This window comes from Mytilus trossulus, chromosome 2, assembly GCF_036588685.1.
Source record: "Mytilus trossulus isolate FHL-02 chromosome 2, PNRI_Mtr1.1.1.hap1, whole genome shotgun sequence".
NCBI classification, from domain to species: Eukaryota; Metazoa; Mollusca; class Bivalvia; order Mytilida; family Mytilidae; genus Mytilus; species Mytilus trossulus.
The window spans coordinates 21409302-21433566 of NC_086374.1; the positions used below are offsets into that span (position 1 = coordinate 21409302).

General features: G+C 31.2%; 1 protein-coding gene across 6 annotated transcripts in view; it reads left to right on the forward strand.

Annotated features, from left to right (window-relative positions):
- The window catches only part of LOC134706722 (microtubule-associated protein 2-like), a 102937-nt gene that overhangs the window by 41755 nt on the left and 36917 nt on the right, over positions 1-24265 (forward strand). For 4 of the 6 annotated variants that reach the window (XM_063565911.1, XM_063565914.1, XM_063565913.1 and 1 more), the window contains 7 exons: positions 6310-11748; positions 14901-14992; positions 17912-17993; positions 18523-18602; positions 20123-20221; positions 22061-22150; positions 22684-22773. In XM_063565911.1, coding sequence (XP_063421981.1) covers positions 6348-11748; positions 14901-14992; positions 17912-17993; positions 18523-18602; positions 20123-20221; positions 22061-22150; positions 22684-22773 — 5934 coding nt within the window. In that variant the 5' untranslated portion in view covers positions 6310-6347. The remainder of the gene's footprint in view (positions 1-6309; positions 11749-14900; positions 14993-17911; positions 17994-18522; positions 18603-20122; positions 20222-22060; positions 22151-22683; positions 22774-24265) is intronic. The other 2 variants (XM_063565915.1, XM_063565917.1) reach the window with 2 other exon arrangements.

Consider the following 24265-nt stretch of genomic DNA (forward strand, 5'->3'; position numbering starts at 1 on the left):
GTTTCTAGTTTTTAGTGGAGCTACCCCACATCTAAATTTAGCAAATGAACTTCTGTTCTTTAAAGATATAATATATTGCAAATAATTTTCAGTACAATAGTTATTTTTAAACAATTTGTAAGTTCTTAATTTACTTCCCTCTGCATATGCAGCAACTCTTGTACACCAGTTTGATTTAAAATTATCAAATACATCCTCCTCAATTTGTTTAATACAATTTTTGTTTAATACATTTGATTCAAAATTACAATATTGCTCATAATTATACAATTTTAACATTTCTATAACTCTAAAACTCCAGTTTTTAATTCTGGTATTACACTTACGCTTAGTTATCTTGGGATATTTCAAATTCAGACATTTTTATTACCAGTATTTTTGTTCATGGAATAGGATATAAACGTTTTATATTGGAGATTATCATAACTCAACAGTACCTCGAAAAATGATAGGTAAACAGTTTACCAGAAAATAAATTTTACTTGCAACTGGAAATAATTGCTTCCTGCACATATATGCATTGCTAGATAATTGTGGATTATTTTCTATCCATCACTTGTCTTTTTCCTTTTTTTCTTTATATTACTTTCAATACTTCTGGATCTCAAATGAGTAGATTAATCTATTTTCCAAATTGATTTGATAGAACAGAGAATGTTTTTCATACTGGGAATAAAAAACAACACTGTTTAGACCAGCTGTCCATGAGACCCCTTTCAGACTGATAGTATACATGTCACTGTGAAATATACCTTTGTGTTCCTGTTTGTACAATGTTGTAATGTGAAGTGTTTGCTGGGAACATTATTTTTTTATGAGATAGAAGAATACAATTTTATTAGATAAGAAACCTTATGGCCCTTACTTTTTTTTTAACCAAAAGTGGGAGCAATAGATAAAGACCAATATAAAAGCAAGTCAGGAGCCTCTGGCCCTTGTAAGTCCTGCATTTTTTTAAAAACTTTTATTTTTATATGTTTTGGAGTTTAGTGTGAATTTAATTTTCTTTGAACTATTACACATTTGTGTTTAGGAGCCAGCTGTAGCTCCCCTACAAGAGCTGAATTTTATCTCTGTGTTGAGGACCCATTTGTGGCCTTGTGCTGTTTTCTGCGATTTTGTACGTGTTGTTGTTGTCTTTTCCATTCTCAGTTTTAGAGATAGGTATCGCGTATGTAGATGTCTAATAGTCTGAGTTTTCCACCTTGCATATGTAAGTAGTTTTTAACTTCATTGTCATGGTTCAAGACTGCATGTTAAACTGTGAAGATCTTTTGTACAGCTATAAAGAGAAATGGTCACTTTATAGGTACAGAATCATTCCAAGGTAAACCAGATAGGTCTGACATATACGTTTACTCTACCTTGAACTCAATGCTTTATTTAAAAATTACATAAATTTACAAGGTATAGACACTTTTGAGAATAGCAAATTGATTTGTTCAAAAATATACCATGATGTAATGAATTAGGGAGCAATGTTTAAGCTACTGGCAAATGCTTATTTTTGAAAGCAGACATCTTGTTTTCAAAATATCTTAATGTCAAAAGTATTTTCGTCAGAATTTTTAAAATTTTGAAAAATCATTCAACTGAAATTTCTTCTAAATGAAGAAATCAATGGTATAACTCATGCAGTCTCTGGTATAAATTGCCTATTACGTCACTTAATGTGAAATGCAAGTCAGGAAAGTTTCTGTCCATTAAGTTACACGCAACATATTCTGCCATTATTCTACAAATTGTTGCAAATCCTTGTTTAAAACAAAAATTTAAAGGTTACAGTGAAATTAAATGTTTTCCACTTGAATAGATTAAGTAGGAATCATTTTGTCAGTTTATTCTTGTGTGAGCCATACATTTATGGAGATCTGTTGAGGTATAGTTTGTCAGTTTATTCTTGTATGAGCCATACATTTATGGAGCTCTATTGATGTCTAGTTATTATCTGGTGATAACAAATAAATTTGTCATATTAAACTGCATAATCAATAAAAAATAGAATGCAGATGACAATTTTTCTAAATAATGTATTTTCCTAATGTTTCCATGGTTATTTTACATAGTTCAAAAAACATTATTTTTTTAGCAATCTGAATTAAGGTTTTAAAACAATCTTATTAAAAATATTTTACAGAAAAAAATAATGAATCTAAATTGCTTAAATTCTTGCATTTTTTATTCTTAGTCTGAATGCAATAAATTTCTCCTGAACATGTACATTTTGTTTAAATGTATCCAGAAATTCATCCTTTTTCAATATTTACTTCTCTTTTAGATAAATGTAAGACTCCACAGTGTGGGCTAAATAAGCAGAAAGTCATGCTGATTTTTAGCATTTGATGATTTTTGATTTGCTGCAACATTTGTATAAATATTTGGCAGGTTTGAGTATTGACAACTTTCATGTGCTGATGCATTTTCTCAAAATATTTTGATGATTTTTATCATGGAGAAGATTTCTTATGGTTTTGTCCTAATTTACCTTATTTGAACCATATAATAATAAATATTGTCAGAATTGGTATTGGTCGGTATAACTAAGACTATTATATGTCCCAGTGGACAACATTATACGATATCAAATAACAATAATATATAGTAAGTAGCTCATCATTGCTACATAATGAATGGATTCAGTCACTCTGGAATCTGTCAAATTTGGGGCTGTTTCTGTGATCAAAATAGTATTATTCTGTGAAAAAGCAAAGTTAGATGAGCAGCTCAAATAGATGTTCAATTTTTACATAAATTAGGCCATTAGTTTTCTTGTTTGAATTGTTTTACATTTTCATTTAGTGACCTTTTAAAGCTGACTAAGTGGTATGGGCTTTGCTCATTGTTGAAGGCAGTACGGTGACCTATAGTTGTATACTTCTGTGTTAATTTGGTCTCTTGTGGAGAGTTGTCTCATTGGCAATCATACCACATCTTTTTTTATATTTAATAAGTTAATCTGACAAAATTTGGATCAAGCAACAAAAAATGTAAACATACAACACGAGTGACCAAAAAAGATACCAGCTGAAGCATGCCTCTGACAGGGTGTAGTAAGATACCAGCTGAAGCATGCCTCTGACAGGGTGTAGTATGATACCAGCTGAAGCATGCCTCTGACAGGGTGTAGTAAGATACCAGCTGAAGCATGCCTCTGACAGGGTGTAGTATGATACCAGCTGAAGCATGCCTCTGACAGGGTGTAGTATTTTCTCACACCAGCTGAAGCATGCCTCTGACAGGGTGTAGTTTTTTCTCACACCAGCTGAAGCATGCCTCTGACAGGGTGTAGTATTTTCTCACACCAGCTGAAGCATGCCTCTGACAGGGTGTAGTATTTTCTCACACCAGCTGAAGCATGCCTCTGACAGGGTGTAGTATTTTCTCACACCAGCTGAAGCATGCCTCTGACAGGGTGTAGTATTTTTTCACACCAGCTGAAGCATGCCTCTGACAGGGTGTAGTATTTTCTCACTGTGTTAAAGATCCATCAGTGGCTTTTGTTTTCAGGCTTTTGGTCAGGTTGTCTTTTTGATACATCCCCAGTTTCTATTCTCTATTTTTACTTATATGAAAAATATCCTGGTCTCCAAAATAAAATTTGAATCAGAAACTAAACCCAAATAACAGTAAAGATGAATTTTAACAATTTAAAGTGAGCTTTATTGTTTAGCAAATCCTGAATTATGCCCTTATACTAAATATATTTTTTTACTCTTGGATTAAATTAGAGTAGGGGGCTGCCACTGTTAAAGCACTATCTTGACTTGAATATGTAGTTCTAAGTTATCTTGGCCTACTTATTGTTGAATTTCTGATGATCTTGGTCTACTTATTGTTGAATTTCTGATGATCTTGGCCTTTTTGGGTGTAAGTGTCAACACTTACTCAAGAAAAAGTGACAAAAAATTGAAAGGCCCATACCCGACTTCAACCTTTAAGTTTTTTTTCTTAGAATGTATGCCAAAATAACAACCGAAATGATTAAAATGCAGCCTGTCTGAATTAATGACTTACAAGTTAGCCCTCACTGTATTCCATAGGGAAACTTTGTGGAAATATTCATTTCATTTGCCAATTAGTATTAGTTTAATGATTGTTTTAGAGTAATGAATGTTACCAGGGGGAAAAGAGAACATTATAAAAAATGAAAATAATTTTCATTTTATTTTTACTTGTAACATTGAAGAACTTTTGTCATGAAATTGTATTGATTTTTTTTTAATTTATATATACCTAATAACCTTCTGGTTAACGGTTGTTGTTTTGTGTTTTGTATGTACAACAGGGTTTCCTTTTGATTAAGACTGCTAGCTACAAACTTATAAAGTTTTTAGCATGATAATTCTTTGCAAAAATAAAACAATTTGATAGCTATACTGAATTATTACTGGCACAGGGTTCATTCCCTCTATTCCCACTTTTTATAAATCTGGTAAGAAAAGGTAAAATTTCATGTGGGAATAGGAGGAAAACTTGTGCAAACAAAGGATTAAACTGTACAAACATTTTTAATCAACTGTTAATTGACCAGTGTTTTTTTATTAGAACATGTAATAAGTTATTTTTCTGTATAAATTCTGGGTTTTTTTAAATAAAAGAAATATGAAAGAAATTAAAACAAATATAAGTTAATTATTTTATAACTTTTATAACACAAATTCAACTATAGATTCAAATTATACAACAGCATTAAATCAAATCACACATTGTAGCATGCACATTAGACAATCACTGTACATCCTTGAATTAAGTAGTGGTTCCAAAGGTTACTAGATCTTCATCGTAGATGATTGGAATTGCTTAGATTTTGGTTGGTATTGTGTTCAAATTATTGATGGAGGCATGACAGTTTGAAGTTAAACACTTCCAGTAAGTTCTTATGCCCCTTTTGTTCTTTGCCTGGAACTTAAACCCACTGTGTACAATGTTTTGGTTCCCGATTCTGTTTGTAACAAACTTTACTTGTAGTTGTGCATTAGCCATTGTAACTGAATAATGTCTTGACTGGGCGAGGACCACAATTTATATCAATGTTTTATGCTTTGAAGTAAAGTTAATGGTTTTCACCAATTATTTTATACTTTTAATATTTTTTAAGGTTACAACAGAGACATATATATGTGTATATATATGTCTCTGGTTACAAATTCAAAAATTTAAAAATAAATCTAACTCCAATCTATTTATCATAATTTTTGTTTATTTTCAAGTATTTCTTTGATGAAAAAAGAAACATATTACAAATAAACAAGGTATTATACCTGAACAGTGAACCAAATATGTTATACTTTGAAAAAAGTACAGGTAAATCTTAGGTGAAATTCTAATTAACCTTGATTGTTATAAAAACAAATTATTTATCAAAACATCTATTGTTATTTGCAAGTGGGAATAGAAGGAATAGTATTTTTAAAAAGTGGGAATAGGAGGAAGACACCCTGGCACAGACACTTGTTTTAAAGAATCATATTTGATCTTGAATACTACAGGATCATTTCATGATTAAATCAATATACCTAACTTTGTGTAAGGTTTAAGAATATCCAAATATTTTGTGCCCCACCATATGTATTTCTATTTTTTGGCATAAGGTCATATAAAAAAAGAAGATGTGGTATCATGTATTTTTCAAAATGTTTATGAAATCTTTACACTAAATCCATTTGTTGTGTACTGATTGATATTCAAAATTTTAATTTTAAATGACATGGAATAGCTGTTTTATTACACTGGATAAGTGATGGCATGACAGACTTGTCACCTTCAGTGATTATATCCTGAAATATGTATTTGACATTATTTATTTCTTGCGGTAATCTGTATAGTATTGGGTAAAGTTCTTGACAAAATTTGCTTTCTTCAATCAAATGTATTCTCGAAAAAACTTGGCTAAAGAGAGATAATAACTCTGTTGTAAGAATTTCTCATTAAATTGGCAGTATATTAGTTATAAATTACGTCCAATACAACTTTAACAGAGGTGCTGTCAGTGGAATTTCGTCTCTCTCTTAATTCTATGCCATAGATTAGTATTCACTTAAAAATGATAGCTGAAACAAGACAGAACTACACACAACGTAGAATGTTAACTCATAACATAGTAAAAAAAACAATGTATAAGTCTTTTATTATGAAGAGTCTATTTGAAAACATTGTCTGAATTTGATTTTTGGGGACAAAAAAAATGATAACAATTGATTATAACTGTGCACGCTAAGATGCTGCTTAATTTAAAAGTAAAAAATATATACATTGAAATAATGTTATTGTTTTTAAATCATTGACTTTGAAATAATTTTATCATTTCAGGGTTTTGTTGATCCTACAAGATAGCATTAGAAACCAAAATGGATGACAACCTTGACCTTGATTCTAGTGACCCTTTTATGTCAAAAGGACATAGTGACAATGGAGAAATAAATCAAAGTGACCTTTTAAATTACCAGATGGCCAATCAGCAAGTGCCTGGTTACCGGGATGATTACCATGGTGATGAGACAGACAATAGCCTTTTACATGGTCAAAACCAAAGTTCTTTCATTCCTCCTTATACAGAGAAGGAATTAGTTGATTCTAGTCTTTCAGATTCAAACAGAGATTGGGAACGAGAGGATGAAATGATGTTTAACCAAGCAAGAAGTGATCCTTTAGTCAAGGATTCAATGAACCAATTTCAACCTGATCTACTTAATATGAATCCACTTTCGTTAGAATCAAAAAGTAGTCATGAAGAAACTAGTTTCAGAGATGATTTTTTTGCACCCAATAATCTTTCAGAAAAGCCAATAGCTCAAACTGGCTATGAAGAACATGCTCCTGCTTCACAACCTCCTGATCTTTTAATGATGGAGTCCTCAGCTTCACATACTGATGTCACTGAAGGTCATGAACAGACAGTTAATAAATGTGATACAGATTTAAAGAGTTGTGATGATCATGATTTGCATAGTCAAAGTATTCCTCATGATAGACATGAAGCAATAGAGAATGACTTTTATAATGAGGATGAAAATGCTGAGCATTATGACGATGAATATGTAGATTCAGATGAAAGTGATTACACAGATGAATCCATGGATAAAATGGAAGGTGAAACTGGTCTAGAACATATTGTTCCAGACATATGTGATACAGAAGAAAAGCAACAGCCTGTTCAAATTGAAGACACTGAAAATGCATTGAACAATAGTGTTGATCCAAATATAGGTGCATCTGGTATAACACAGAAAGATTCTGATTATTTAAGGAATGTTCAGTTTGAAGATAATGTAGTACATGGTCAATTATCTGATGAAGAAAATGGAAATATGGCTGATCAAGCAAGCCAACCATCTGCTACTAATTCAGATCATTTAGACCTTTTAAAACAAGAGGAAAAGGAATCATTGCATAGTGATTCTGAAGATGAATTTGAGTCAGAAACTCCTCAACAAATTACTTCCAAAGAATCAAATGAGGACAAAATTGATTTGATTTCAGATCAACAAGGAATAGAAGGAACTTCAGATATGGCAATAGAAAACAAAGACATTCCGATAGAAAGTGACGATTCAGACATGGAAGAAAGGTCACTAACTCCTGATCATAATCAGTCTTCAAGTATGGAGACAGGACCTCCTTTTCAAGATTTCGTAGGAGGTCAATCGACTGATCAGGTTCAGATAAGTGGATTAGTAGAAGGTACACTAAAGGAAGAATCAGAGAGCACAGATGAGGAAGATCTAGAACAACAAGGTCAAGTTCCATTGGAACAGTGTCTTGATTCTGTTGCTATGACAATGGAACACACTCAACACATTGATAACAATTTTGTCACTGAAAGTGAACATGTAGATCATTTTGACCTTCAAAAAGGTAACATATTAGAAGGACTTTCAGATAATGAAGAAAAACATTTAGAAGAAAGTTTTGAACAAAGTCATTCTTTGCACGAACAGCAGGAAATTGAAAAACAAAATTCATTTGATAATGATGACATTGAAATGGAAAGTAATTTGCACCATGAACAACTTAATGACACTGAAAAGATTGGTGATTTAGTTTCTGATGACCTTGAAATAAGTCATCAACAAGAAGAAGATTTGTTGACAGAATCAACTCTTCCAGACAGCAATGCTGGCTTAGAAATCAATCCTTCTGTAGAACCGACAATATCAGTGATTCCACCCTCTGAGGAAGTTCATCAACATACTTTGTTATCAACTGAAACATTTGAATGTGAAAATCAAACAATAGGAGAAGATGTAGATAAAAATGAAGTAGAAGGAACATTGGATAAAGATTTGGAAGAGGTGGACACTAAACCAAATACTGAATATTCTGATGAATCAGAAGATGAAATAGACGATAAAATACAAAATGAACAATCTGGAATGGATGGCTCAATTGTGATTGAGGAAGGAGTAACTTTGGATGATAAAAAAATGGAGGAATCCATTTCATCAGAAGGGGAGCAAGAATCAATAAATAATGGTTCTATGACAACCTATATGATGGAAAATAGTAAAGGTCTGCAATCAGAACAAGAAATTTCCTCATTTCAGCCTGCTAATTATTCCACTGACATGCAGATGCCAGATTCACAATTATCAGAACCAGGTGTAGAAGCTTCCATTAAATCAGATGAAGCAAACAAATTTGTCATTTCAGATAAAAATGAACCTGTTCAGCTTTCACCTGATAGCTCATCAGATGAGGAGGAGATTCCAGCCAATCAGATGAGAGAGACAGGTATGGAGGGATCATTTGTACTGGATGAAGATGAAACTTTTGAAGATAAAAAATTTGATAGAGACGATGCAGAATTTGTACAGTCAACTCCTGAAACTTCTCCCGAAGATGAGATTCCAGCCAATCAAATGAGGGAGCCACTAATACTTGATGATAAAACTTTGTGTGACGAAAAAAATGAAAATGAACAGCCTATTTTTGATGATTCCCAAAATAATGATATTCAAGCCAATCAAATGAGAGAATCTGGAATGGAAGGATCATTTGTTTTGGAGGACGGAGAAACTTTTGAAGATAACAAGTATGCAGGTGATGTAGATGAATTTGAACAGTCGACACCTGAAATTTCACCAGAACAAGAGCAGATTCCTCAAAGTCAGATGAGGGAAACAGGAATGGAAGGTTCTTTAGTACTCGACAAAGGAGAAACATTTGATGATAAAAATTATGATGGTGATGAGGGTGAATTTGAACAGTCAACTCCTGACGTTTCACCAGAAGATGAGGTTCCAGTGCATCAAATGAGAGAATCGGGAATGGAAGGATCTTTAGTATTAGATGAAGGAGAAACATTTGATGATAAAACATATGAAGGAGATCAAGCTGAATATGAACATAATGTAGATGACTTTGAACGGACATCACCAGAAATTTCACCAGAATCAGAACAGATTCTACAAAGTCAAATGAGAGAAACAGGAATGGAAGGATCTTTAGTACTTGATGAAGGAGAGACATTTGACAATAAAAATTATGACAGTAATGAGGGTGAATTTGAACAGTCAACTCCTGAAGTATCACCAGAAAATGAAGTTCCAGTGCATCAAATGAGAGAATCGGGAATGGAAGGATCTTTAGTACTAGGTGAAGGAGAAACATTTGATGATAAAAATTATGACAGTGATGAGGGTGAATTTGAACAGTCAACTCCTGAAGTTTCACCAGAAGATGAGGTTCCAGTGCATCAAATGAGAGAATCAGGAATGGAAGGATCTTTAGTATTAGATGAAGGAGAAACATTTGACAATAAAAATTATGACAGTAATGAGGGTGAATTTGAACAGTCAACTCCTGAAGTTTCACCAGAAGATGAGGTTCCAATGAATCAAATGAGAGAATCAGGAATGGAAGGGTCATTTGTTCTTGAAGAAGGAGAAACTTTTGATGATAAACAGTTTGAGAGTGATATGCCTGAATTTGAACAGTCAACCCCTGAAGTTTCACCTGAAGAAGAAATTCCATCAAATCTAAAGAAAGAGACTGGAATGGAAGGATCGTTTGTTTTTGATGAGGGAGAAACGTTTGAGGATAACAAAGCTGGAAATGATCAGTCAGAATTTGAACAGTCAACCCCAGCAGATGAAATTCAAACCAGTCATTTAAAAACTACTGGAATAGAGGATTCTGCTCTTCTGGTTGAAAATGAACAATTTAATAATATAACAGATGAGCCCTCAATACAAGGCCATGATTTGTCCTCTAATCAGAGGGATGACCTTGAAAGTTTTGTTGGAGGTCATACAATGGATGATGGTTCAAAAGCAGTAAATTATTCTGAGGAGTCTATACAGACTAAAGAAACTGTCCAAGAAGAAATGAAGCCTGTAGTTTCTATAGAAAGAGAGGAACCTGAAACAGACTTACATATGGAGAATCATGATGAAAATGAGGAAACAACTGAATCTTCAGAAAATGCTGATGGAAAAACAGATGAAAGTCGTCTTGCTCAAGATAGTTTAGGTCAACATATAGAGGACATGACAAGTCCAGAAACACAAACTGACAGTTATGGCGAGGAAGGTGAAGTTGAAGGTCATCTTGCTCAAGATAGTTTAGGTCAACAGATAGAGGAAATGACAAGTCCAGAAACACAAACTGACAGTTATGGCGAGGAAGGTGATGTTGAAGGTCATCTTGCTCAAGATAGTTTAGGTCAACAGATAGAGGAAATGACAAGTCCAGAAACACCAACTGACAGTTATGGCGAGGAAGGTGATGTTGAAGGTCATCTTGCTCAAGATAGTTTAGTTCAACATAAAGAGGATGTGACAAGTCCAGAAACACACACTGACAGTTATGGCGAGGAAGGTGATGTGGATTCTGCCATACAATCACCCCTATCTCAAAATGGTATGCTCCAGTCTCCATCTAGTGATGAAAATGCACAATTGTATGTAGAACATGAAAATGAGAAAAATCTGATGTCATCTTCTCTAACTGGAGGATTTGTTGATCAAGATGAAGCTATTCAAACATATCAGCCATGTATGCAAAATGGGATATCCCAAAATGGGGTATCCCATTCAGCTTCTGAGGAAGTCACTCCTGAAAAAGAAGAAAATGAACATCCCTGCTTTCAAAATGGCATATCCCAGTCAACATCTGATGAATTCACTCCAGAAAGGGAAGAAAAATCTGACTTCAATTTAACTGAAAAAGAAGGAAAGCCAGAAATAGTTACAAAAGTTGAAACAAAATCTGAGGTGAAGGATAGTACTGCAAAATCTGAAGTGAAAAAAAAAACTGGAATTATGAAAACTGATATTAAAAAATTAGAGCAGAGTTCTCCGAAAAAAACTTTAAAATTAGCAAAACCAGAAAGTCAGAAGAAAGACTTTACCAAGGAAAACAAGAAGATAACAAAAGATACCACTAGAAAGAAAGATCCATTAAGTAAACTTCCATCACCTACAAAAACTGATAAACGAAGTATGTCAGCTTGCAGATTGACAACCCCACCTACCAGAATAGATAAATCTACAACAAGAATGCCAAGGGACACAACTCGTAAGCCCAGACCTACTTCTACAACTGATCCGCTAAAACAGACTAAACAAAGACCCAAATCTATTGACATATCAAGGACTAGTTCTCTGACTAGACCCACTAAGAGTAGTCTCTGTAAGTCTAGGACTTTCGAGAAGTCTGCATTGGAAGGTGCAACCAGTCCAACCAAACCGCTAAGAAGTGTTCCTAAAACAGCACCATCTAGATACAGAATAACAAGATCAAAAAAAGGTTTATTGACACTCTATTTAGCTTATGTTTATTTTTCCTAAATGAGCTCAGTGTAGATTCCAAGAGACCCATGGTTGATCAACTGTAATGGCAGATTACTAAATAAGGGTCCCAATATTTTGAGGTTATTAGATCATCGATGTGTTTATGCTACTTTTGATTCATAAAAAATACAATATGCCAATTAATTCATGCTCATTTGGAAGCAAATAATACCTACAATAAATGAAATAGCCTATAATATATTTATGATATAGCCCTGTGTATAGTACTTGTCAATACACAGTAATGCTATATGGTATATGACAAGTATTATTTGCATCAAAATGGTCATATAAGCAGTTGTAAGCTTGAACTAGCGATTTGTGAATAAAATAACATTTGTATGGTCAATCTAGTCATCTGCTATTACATTTGATAGACACCAGGGTCTTGAAGAATCTACACCGATCTGGTTCTGGACGGTGATTATATCTGTTTGGCAGGCCTTGTTTTTATGTTCACTAACACCCAGCTTAGCAAATACACCCCAAGCTTTGCTTGATGCCAAGTGAATGACAATAATACGATCTTTTGATGACTTTTATTAATTGTACATTTAAAGATCAAAACTCGTATATATATTTATTTCCTTTTAGTATCTTTAAATCTCATTTAGAAGTGAATTAATCCTTATTTTTCCTTTGGTGCTGTTATAACTTTGTGAACCTGATGTGGTTGCATGAACATGCAGATTCTAGCACTTTTTGTGGGGGGTGAAATATCATTTGAAATTTTAAAAAAAAAGATCATTTACAGTAGCCTTTTTAAACATATTGAGTTTTGATGTCATTTTTCATGTACAAATATGGTATTTTATATTTTTTTTTGCATATTTTATTTTTAAATAAATTTGATTTCATAGTATTGCATGATTTTGTTGTTGAATGTATTGAGTTTATATGTTGCATGGGTGTTTCTTTTTGTTTCTTCTTATTTCTTTATTTGCATGTGCCGTGCATTATTTCAGTGTCCAGTCTTTTTACAATATAACAATTCATTTACTGGTATTGACCATTAAACTAACTGTTTTTAAAATGTCAGTTGCTCAAAGTTAAATTAGTTGATAAACAAACATTGTTTGCCAAACCTGTTTAGATTGTTTTTGGCAGAGAGGAAAAAAAATGACTGATTTTTTATTTGTAACATATATTAATGGATTTAGTATTGATGATGAAGGCAATTACATCCTGTTTATACTAAAACTAATTAAAACCAAACTTTTCTGCAAAACAACTGACCACACAAACCAGCTGACTCCTTGGAGAAAATGGATATACAAACATCAATAACCAATGCATGGTCCCAGTAGCCAGACTTGCTACAGGCACTTCAAAATGTTTTGTGAAATAAAAAATCTCTGATTAAAGTTAAATCAATTTAGCAGCAAAAATAAATAAATTACATTTTGTTAAAGGAATTGAAAATAACCTGATTTGGTGCTTTTCTGGATTAATCTTCACCAGGAATGCTCAAACATAAACATTTGACAGACAAAGATGTATAAATACTTGAAAACTATACATGTATGACCAAGAGAGACCTTAAATTTGATTTAATAGTCAAATCCACATACGTTCAACATTGTCTGAGGAAGTTGGAACCTTAGTTTTGGAATAATAAATGAATTTATAAACAGAAAACATTAGGAAAGTTATGTTACTGACAAGAAATTATAATCTAATAGTTTCGAACAAAAAATTTGAATGAACATTTGAAAAGCAATAAAAGGGAAGTAACTTTAGATAGTTGCTTTTCAGATATAACAATTTAATGGTGAGAAGTTTGAAAAACATGGAAACGATCATAACTTTATATTCTTCAATGACATGTTTGAAAGTAAAGCAAGAAATTTTGAAAACACATGTACAAAGAAATAAATTGTGTTAAAATTAAATGTAAAGACTTTCAATTAACAAGAAAGAGTGTAATTATTAAAATATCTCTGACAAAGTATGATTATTTGGTTCTTTTCAGTTTGATTTTTATTCACCTGCATCAGATTTATAAATAGGTATAATTTGAATAATTTTATGCAGTGTGTAATTATTGGTGGATTGTAAATCAATTGCTGCTTGCGTTTGCACCACAGATATTTAATAAATATTTAATGTCCCTCTGGTATCTTTCGTACCTCTTTTAATGCAGTTTATACTGTACAAATTCAAGGAACTTAAAACAAATTGTTATCATTTACTACTTTTCATTCCAGTATTTTTGCATTTAGGAAATATAACAGTGACAATAGATTCTGATTAAGACATTGAGATGTCTAATTACTTGTAACATTAATTTTTAATGGTTATTTTACAAACACAAAAATATAAAGTAATTTTGAATTAACAGTATGAATTACCTTTTCTTGCAGGTGAAAATGAATTATATTTAAATTTTGTACAGAACTGAATAATGATAAAAAAAAAACTGTCATTTGTTAAAACTGATGAAAACTAACATTTAGATTTTATTTTCTGAAAGCAGAAAAAACAAGCATTTACAGCACTGCATGTATTGTGTGTTTTATTTTATTTCGTTTTAATTTTTGCACATAATATGTATTTGGTTCTTTGAATGAGTATGTACAGAATAATCTTGATTTAAAAGACAGCTTCTGAAGATATTGAAAGGGGAGGTAATCAAAACAAGTGCACTGGATTTATCATCATTGCAATATATATGTTATGTACAGCAAAATAAACTGGTTGCAAATCATTGTATTCTGGAGTTTTTGAGTTTGATCAAATGATTATGTGTAATTAATTCATTATTTTATATATGTATAAAGTTAGTTAGCAGAATGTTAAATAGTTAGATTGCGTTTTTTAAATGTCTAGTGACAAATATTTCATGGGAACTGAAGATAATTAATATTTAAATAATGAAACATTTTTACGTGATATGTATAATATATATGCCATGATTACTTTTTAATCATGGCTTTCAAGTTTTTTGTTGAGTAATATAAAAAGTAACTGAAATATCATATTTTTTCTATAAGATGAATACATGAGATTATTTTATACAATATTGAAAAAGTAAATGTCCAGAATATATCAAACCAAAATCCTTTGGTCGCTATCATTAACGATGTTTGGTTTTAATGATTTTTACAGATGCTTCTTCAGACAGTGGTGTAGAAGAGGACAAATCACCCAGAAAGACAGAAACCCAGAACAAGTCACAAGATGACAAAATGACCAGATCGGTATGTATAAGCTGTAGTCATACTTGTCATCTGTATCTTTAACATATTTATGGGGACAAAACATTGGAAATTTTAGATAATAAACTATAGCTATCAAAATGAAAGTTGAAAATTAATCCATAAATATATTTTAGAAAAAGAAAATGAATTTTCAAAATCATATGATCCATAAGAACTGGAATTACCATAACTAATGTAAGATGATTCAAGCAGAGCATTTATTTTGTATATATTAAGTACAAAGAGGTGCATATATCTTTTTAATGATCAAAGATGAAAATGTACCAAGCCTGTTCCAAATTGCAGCAAAAACTGAATTTCATATAAGGTAAGGTAATTAGGTATCTTAAAGGCTGTCACACTTTTTTATTACAGTAATATGTGATTAGTTTACATTGTAAATCACTTAAAGTTTCAGTTTTACTATTGAAGAAAGTGAAATTTTGGCCTAATTTTAATATTAAAATTTTTTGACGTAAATATTTATTCTTAACCCTCCACACCACTGATTTGATCTCTATCCCTTAGGTAATTGGTTAATAATGATTTTATACCTACCTGTACAGGTGAGAAAATGTAAATATAAACATGGCAACTTATTGGATATTTAATAACAGTACAAAGAATCTTCAAATATACAAATTTGGACATTTGATAGGTTATTGAACCCTGAGCCTGTTGACACATTTAAGTGACCAAATTTTGGATTTTTTTTTCTCCAGCAATATTTGATTTTAAAGGTGAGATATTCTTAATATAATTTTTTTTTTACTTCTGAAAAGAAAAGAAAAAATCATTTGTAGTTCAAAGTTAAATTGTATTGCATTTAAAGTTGTTTTATATAATATTAAAAAATCAGTAGATGCTTGACAATAATTAGTTCTAGCAATCTGAGAAGTATTTTCACATTGAAAAAAATCATTCTCAATGTATTTTCAAAATTGAACTTCTGTGCTTATATTTGTGTCAAGGTAATAAAAAACTAAGTTTGTCCTATAATTTTTATTAGTTTTCAATTTTAAGTCATATACAGAAAGTTCTTTGCTAAAGATGCTAGTTTACTCTGTGAAATTAAGGAAATCCATTATATGTGTGCCTGTAATATGCTGTCTTAACTATGATATGAATATTGCATTATCTTTTTACACAAAAACAAACCCAGTAGTACACATATATATTTATTGAATGAAGTAATATTTGATCTAAATTTGTGCTTTGTTAGGATACTTTTTATGACCCACCTACGATAGTAGAGGGGCATTATGAATTTCGCGGTCCACTAAACATAGAAAATGATAGTGCCAGTGGGGCATCCATGTACTGTGGACACATTCTTGTTGAATAATCAGTTAATATTGGTTTGCTATTTAAAGATACAGTATAAACAGTAAAAGTCATGACAAGATTGTCGTCCCACTGAGTTTACATTACATATTCTTATACTTAAATGTTCCGTTTAAAATGGCCAGAAGAGTTTGTTTAAAAAACTGATACATTTATTATTTAAAGCTTTTAAAAATTCATAACAGATAAAAGTCACCACTGATACTTACTAAAAAGAAAATAGGAAATATAAAGAAAATATCCTGAATTAACTTATTTTTCACATTATGATTGACAATGTTTATGTAAATGTATATCAGTTTCGATATAACAGAATATAACATTAAATTCTTAATTTTGATTGAAATATTTATTACAGGTGTTTAAAGGATCTTTGATCACTTATGGCTTCTGATAAAGTAGAATGAGTAAAATGGAAAAATTAATAAAACTATTTCAATATAAAATTTACATGATTTGGTTCTCAATTATTTGTTTAAAGAGGCATTAGCTAGGAAGTTAACAAATAATCAAAACTACATTTTAACAATTATTGAAATGAAATTATGAATTAATAATTTGCCATTAGCAGTCATTTTTCGTTCTGACTATAAAAATATACTAAAATAACATCTATGATGCATTATCATCTTGCAAGTCAAGAATTCAACTCATTTGAATCTGTTTTTATGCAAAATTCAAGTTAACCGGGATAGGCTATGTATGTTATGTGATTTTGGTTTGAAAGAAAAAGAACAATTTAAACACTGAAGACGTTAATTAGTAGACTATAAGTCAAAACCTGGTAAAGCTTTTATACAGAAATTTATCTCTTCTTGAAAGAAAATTGTAAATTGTGAAGTGTGTTTTCCTTGTTAGGTAATGGTGTACTTGTAGGAGAGTAAATATACTTGTCAACACCTCTAACCTGTTGGGATCTACTTGATATAAATTCAATACACATCACTCCAAGTCAAGGAGGTTGTTAAGACTCAATTATGTAATTTATATTTGATTAAATTCTAATATTTCCATATATAAATAATTTAAAGGTAGCATGATTAAACCTGATTATTACTTTCTGTGATAATTTACATTTACCATAGATTCATTAAGCTATTTACCTACTTTTTTCTTGGGGAAACAATTACTGTGGGTTCATTTATTTTTTGTGCCTAGCAATCTTTGTGGATTAATTTATTTGCATCCTTGTTGATATTTGATTTAAGGTTTTTGCCATAGTCTGCATACAAGCCTAAACAACGTTTGCAATATATTGAACTTTAAATTCTTGGTTCACCTGTACCTACTCATACCCAGAAAATCCTTGAATAATAACGAATCCCCTTGGAAATATAAAATTTATTGATAATGGCTTCATTAGCGCTATACTTTAGGTTAATATCAGCAATATTTAGGACAAGATCTATAATGGTGATAGATCAATTTTTTTTTTAAAGAGTTATGCCTTGGGACTATGGAAATATAAAATATGACCAATGCACAAGACATTGGAACTCTGTCCTTTTATTTTTCTGAAAATACTGGCTTTTCAAGGCTTACAACAATCACCCATATATTTTTTTTATGTTGCAGACTAGTGCTAAAAGGTCAACAATACCAACGATGAATAGAAGTCTACCTACAAAATCTGAAGGAAGTCCCAGAAAAACAGCAGGTAATATTTATATAGAATATAGAATTAGATTTGGAGTATATATGTCAATGAGACAACAAATCAAATAACAAAAATAATTAAAACAAATTTATGGAGGTCAGCAAAAAATCCTCAACAATAGGCAGAAATGTATACAATAACCCCTTGAAATCTGCGCCTCTTGAACATGTTGAACTATTGAGGACATACAACAATCCCTTTTTCATTATGGCATCAGATATTTTCTTCCTGATCTCAAAATTTTAGGGCAACCTTTGTGATGTCCATTAATGACGGACAAATAGTGATAAGGTTATTTATAATAGCAAAAAGCATCAGTTGAAACATTAAAGATATCAATGATAGCTCATACTATTGTTACCTACACTTGCAAGTCAGGATAGATGAACAGATGTTTGATATTTTAAAAGCTTTCATTCATTGCCATGCCTCAATTGTTATTAATTGTTTAACTTCTGTTTAAATTGAAATATACATGAATATAAAGAATATTTGACAAAAATAAATAATACTAAATTATTATTTATAGGAAAGCCAACACCGACAAAAACAACTCAGTCAAAGATTGGTTCCCTTGACAACACCAAGTATTCACCTGGTGGAGGACAGGTAACACTTACAGTTCTAATGTGTAAAAACAACCTGTATTAATTAGTTATTTTTATAGCCTAATGTTATGTCCAAATAATTATGATGTCACAGGGACTTTAGGGGTTCTAGTTAAGGGCATACGATACAGTTTTGATCCCGTATTTACAAGTTCATGAAAATTTGCATATAGGTTATTTTTTGCTTGATTAAATCAAATATGTAATAAAAAATATACCTTCATGTGCTACTTTTCGAGTAAAATGAGGTCGAAATTTTGTATATTTGCTCGAAATTCAGATTTGTGGCCGTAATTTCTTTTTCGAAAGAAAGACATAACTTTTTTATCATAAAAGATAAAAACAAATTGTTTTTTGTTAAATAATCGGTAATATCTGTATTTTATAAATATCTTAAAAAAATATGCATTTTTATATTTAGAAATAACTCATATTTATCAAATGTTCATGAATTGAGGAAAAAACGTATTTTTTTACTGCATGTTTATCACAATTAAAAAAAATCCCCTATTTACAGTTTTATAAAATTTGGGTCACACAATCTCCCTGGAAAATGAAACCAAATACCGTTTTGAAAAATAGGGGTCCATGAACTCGTTTTCAAATTAAATCAGTTTGAATGATAAAAATCAGTCGAAAAATGCATCTTTTCCCGATATGTCACCGTTTGACGTCGCGAAAATAACAAATTACGTTAGCAACGTCATGACCTTCCCTGTAACTGTATCGTATGCCCTTAAGTTGCAGAAAGCTAGACATATGGATAGTGATCCGGTGCCTACGGCTATGGCGGCGTTAGCTAACTTCTTAAAAGCTGTATATTTCAGAAAGTGGAAGACATGGATGCTTCATACTTTGTATATAGATGCCTCATGTTATGAAGTTTCCGTCAGTCACATGTCCAATGGTCCTTGACCTCATTTTCATGGTTCAGTCACTACTTGAAAAAAAAGTTAAAGATTTTTTGTAATGTTCAATTCTCTCTTTTTATAAGTCTTTTTTCTAATACTTTATGCAAAAGGTCAACTATATATGGTGTATGGAAGTGTTTTATGATCTTTATGTCAGTCACATAGGTTTTATTGGACCTTGACCTCATTTTCACATTTCATTGCTCTGTGTTAAGTTTTTGTATTTTGGTCTGTTTTTTCTAAACTATAAGCAAGATGTCAACTATATGTGTTGTGTGGAAGAATTCTTAGTTGTACATATGCCTGCCTGGCATGGTTCATCTGACACTGACCTCATTTTCATGGTTCATTGCTCAATGTTTAATTTTCTTGGTTTATGTTAAGTTTATTTGACAGTTGTGATAAAGCTTTATATTTAGGACTATCAATACAATATCAATGATTAGTAAAGAAGACGAGACATTTCAGTGTGTGCACTCTTGTTTTTATAATGGGAAAATGAATTAATAATAATACTTTTGTATGATAGATTATGAGTCATTTCTACCACCCTTGTATAAATATCATTTCTTTATTTGATACATTTGTTTATATTTTTTTTTTTTTTTAGGTTAAAATACAGAGTCACAAGCAAGATTTCTCCAAAGTAAGCAGTAAAATAGGATCAAAGGATCATCTTACTTATAAACCTGCAGGGGGAGATAAAAAGGTAAGACATATTGAGTTTATTTTTGTTTTTCATGAAAAGTTACTACCTTTCCATTCATACACATGGTTTAGTTAGTTTGGTGTAGTAGGACCAGATTATTATTAATGTTGAGTTATTAGACATTAATGATAAGTTGAGGTATTCAGATTAATTCTGAGTCTGTGTTGTTTTAAGTTTAATTATCTGTCAATTGCATTACTATATATATTTCATTAGGTTATGATATTCTATTAAAATAAAAAGAGATGTGGTGAGATTGAAAATAAGCCACCATAGACTAAATGACTTGGATGTAAGCAATTGGAAGTGATGATGCAGCCTTCATCATTGAGAAAACATTTACAGTATGGTCAGCTATAAAAAATTTTGACATGACAAAATGTTGAATAATTTAACAAAATAAACTCATATACTGTAAGTAATATGTCAACTATATTTGGTGAATTGGAAGGTTGTGATTTGTAGAGGTCCTTTTAGTAGGAATGATTTGACCTCAACACAAAGATTTGGTTAGAACGTTTGGCTGTACCTGTAGAATTATTATTTAAAACAGGATATCACATTCTAATTTGTAAAGTTGTGTTGGTTAGTGAGCCTGTAAACTTGGATATGATCCATGCAAACTCATTGATCTTTTGAAAAGTCTATGATTCTGTCAATACTGTATACTTCTATTTTGGCATTGCATAAGGTCATGCTATTTTCAGATTGTTTATAATGTTTTACATCAAATCTGTTGGATGTGTACTATTTGATACTTTAGTTTGAAAGAACATGATTTATTTATGAGTTTTAATTAATTAGCTTCCAAAAACTGTGAGTAATCTTATATTGGTGCTTTCTGTCTATTGTTTTTATTTTTATGTTTTTAATTTGTGCTTGGTTAAGATCTATTGATTTAAGCAACTTGCAGCAGTTTGTTCTTATGCTGTTTTTTTACACCGCTGCCCCAGTTTAAGATAGGGTAGAGCACTGATATTTTACCCAGTCACACTATTAATGTGCAAGTCCCTTGTCAGCAGCATGTTTGTCAGAGGTTTTAATGGGTTCATGTCTGTCAAATAGTGTGATAGACAACCGTATGTCTCATATCCTGTGCCATTCTTTGCTGAAGAGGAAAAAATTACAACAAATAAAAACATGTGAAGAACAAGCATGATATATAGTATAGATAGACAAGCATGGTTTTGCTACTTTACTTGGTAGAGCTATAATAAAACAATGCACATTTTGTGGATATTCGTTTCAGGGAGACCCTATAGCTATATTAAGGATGCAAAATACCTATTATTATCCCATTTGATTTACTGTTTGATTTTAGTATAAAATGTTAATAACTATACTGAATTAGTCATGTTTAATATGTATTATTGCTATTTTATGAAACTCTTCTTTGATCTTGCTGACTGACAATTTTCAGCGAAGTGGAATGGTATGGAAAATTATTGCTAAAAACAAAGAACCCAATTCCCATTGTCAATGAAATTAAGAAGGCCATTATCGCCATCATAGGTAAAATAGTGATAAACAGATTATCATTGGTCATCTCAACTCGATTGCTTTTCTTACTTTCGCTGTATCAGCTCAAGCCAGAAAAAAAATCTCGTTGAGATGAACAACAATAATCTATAAATCTAAACATGATCAACATGTGTGAAGATGATACCAGTTATCTTCTCAAACAAAGAACTTTCCAATTGTTTGTAAAAAAAAATTACAGTTTTCATCCACTGAAAGTCTTTGAGTCTACATTTGTGCAGCTTATTTATTTACATTTATTTAGTGCTGCTTGATTTTAAAATCCTGTTTTTCTTGTGCATGTTTATTTTGACATTTCAGATTGTTTCCCAGAAGTTAGAATGGAAAGCAGAATCAAAAGTTGGTTCACTAAAAAATGCCACTTACTCACCACGTGGTGGTAATGTCAAAGTAAGTCTAAATGTACAGTAATGTCTAAGTTTTTGTCATATTTTTCTTCGTTCATAAATGTCTGGCAAGTTCCACTTACCCATTTAAAATGCCACCTGAGTAATTCTGTCTGTGTTATGTAGGTATACTTTCCATTTTTTACCAGGTTGGATGTTGTAGATTTCTTGTAAACTATCAAGGGGAGATAATTATAAAATGATAAAGAGAGATAATAAATGCATGCATGGCTTCAGTTGCTGGAAACTAAACAACTTTGCATGAAAAGTAGGCAAAGGATTTTATTTGATAATAAAAGTTTAATTATTTGCTGATATTTGTACAAAGTCTTTGAACACTTTGTACAAAAATAAGCATAAGTGCCTATAAGTAATGGTACAAAGACTTGAAATTTAAGGCGAAACACTTGATATTTTGAGCTTAATGCCTTCAAAAGTTGAGAAACATATATACATATATATACATACAAGCTGCTTACTTGTTGCTAAATATTTTGTTTATTAATGTAGTTGTTGTTTGTTTTTGCTTTATTTTAGATTCAGACTGAGAAATTAGCGTGGAATGTCCAATCCAAAGTGGGATCGCTTGATAATGCATCTCATTCACCTGGAGGCGGTCATGTTAAAGTATGACTTCATGTTTCACATGCCGTTGTGCTTCATTTATGTTCCTCCAGTTTAGCATGTTGAATTTATTCTTATTTGACACAAAAAAGAGAATATTTACTTAGAACATGTAAATTAAGAAATTATTGTGTGCATCTATTATTGCAATGTTTAGAAAATGGACGAAAAGGCTATATAAATTATTGAGATTTCATGAAAAAAATGCATACTGGCCAACTTTAAAAAAGCCCATTGGGGGTTTTACGTGCAAGATTACTCTTACAGTCCTAAAAAACATTCAATAGGGGCCTTCAAATGTATTTTAATGTTTTTTTAATTTTGGCTTCCTCACACATTTTAAAGCCTATAGCCTATTTAAAATTAATTGTTTTGTTTAAGATTATGGAAAAAATTGCTCTTTAAAAATTTCCATTTGGGAGCTTTCATGGGGAAATCCATCGCAAATAGTGAAAGTTGGCAGGTATGAATATGCAAACAGATTTATGTATCAGATTTCAGAATGCAAATTCATAGTATTGCCATACTCTCCAATTAGCATTATTCACATTATTAAAAACCTTGCAATAATTTCTTAATTTACAGCATTCAGTTATAACAATTTTAAAAAAGCAATAGCATCTAAAGCATTACACATGTTATTCAATATATTAAGTCCAATATTTCCATCGGGCAGTTAGCTATCTTACTGAAAATAATAAAGAATGATGCTAAAATAACAATTTTTTCAACAAGTTAAACTGAAGTTTTTGTATTGTGTTGTGTAAGTGTTTATTAATCTTATTTTGCATGATATTTATAATCAAGGTGAGGAGATACATGTTAGATGTTATTACTGCTTGCTGGAAAACTAATATTTGAAACCAACGATTATTTTCTTATTCTTAGTTAATATGATAAGGTTTTTGTTTTGAGATTATACGCCTTGCTTTATTATTGGGAATTGATCTTTGACATTTTGTTGTTCAGGTAACTTTGTCTATATTTGAGATTATTTTTAGTCCCAGTTCATATACCCTGAACAAGCTGTACACAATAAAGTATAAGCTTTGTAGGCTTTATAAATGTCATACCCATTGTTTTGGATAGACGAAGTGAAATTTTTGTCAGATATTATACCTGCTTGATATTTTAACAAGAACTGATTTATTGGACACAACTGGCTATGAAGCAGAGTACTGTGAAATAGATATTTCTTTTTTTAAAGCTTTATTGACACTGGTGTTTTGCTAAAGCACAAATGTGATTTTTCCCCCTATAAATCCACATTCTATGTTACAAAAACACAAAAATAATTAAAAGAATATTTCCAATAACTCTTTTGAATTATAAATTTTATAGTTTAATAAAAATATTAATTTGTTTCGTGTACCATGTATTAGCTATTATCTGTAAGATGTTATATTAGGTTTGAGACAGTCAAACAGGCCGTACAATGACCTATAGTTGTTAATGTCTGTGTCATCTTGGTCTTTTGTGGAAAGTTGTCTCATTG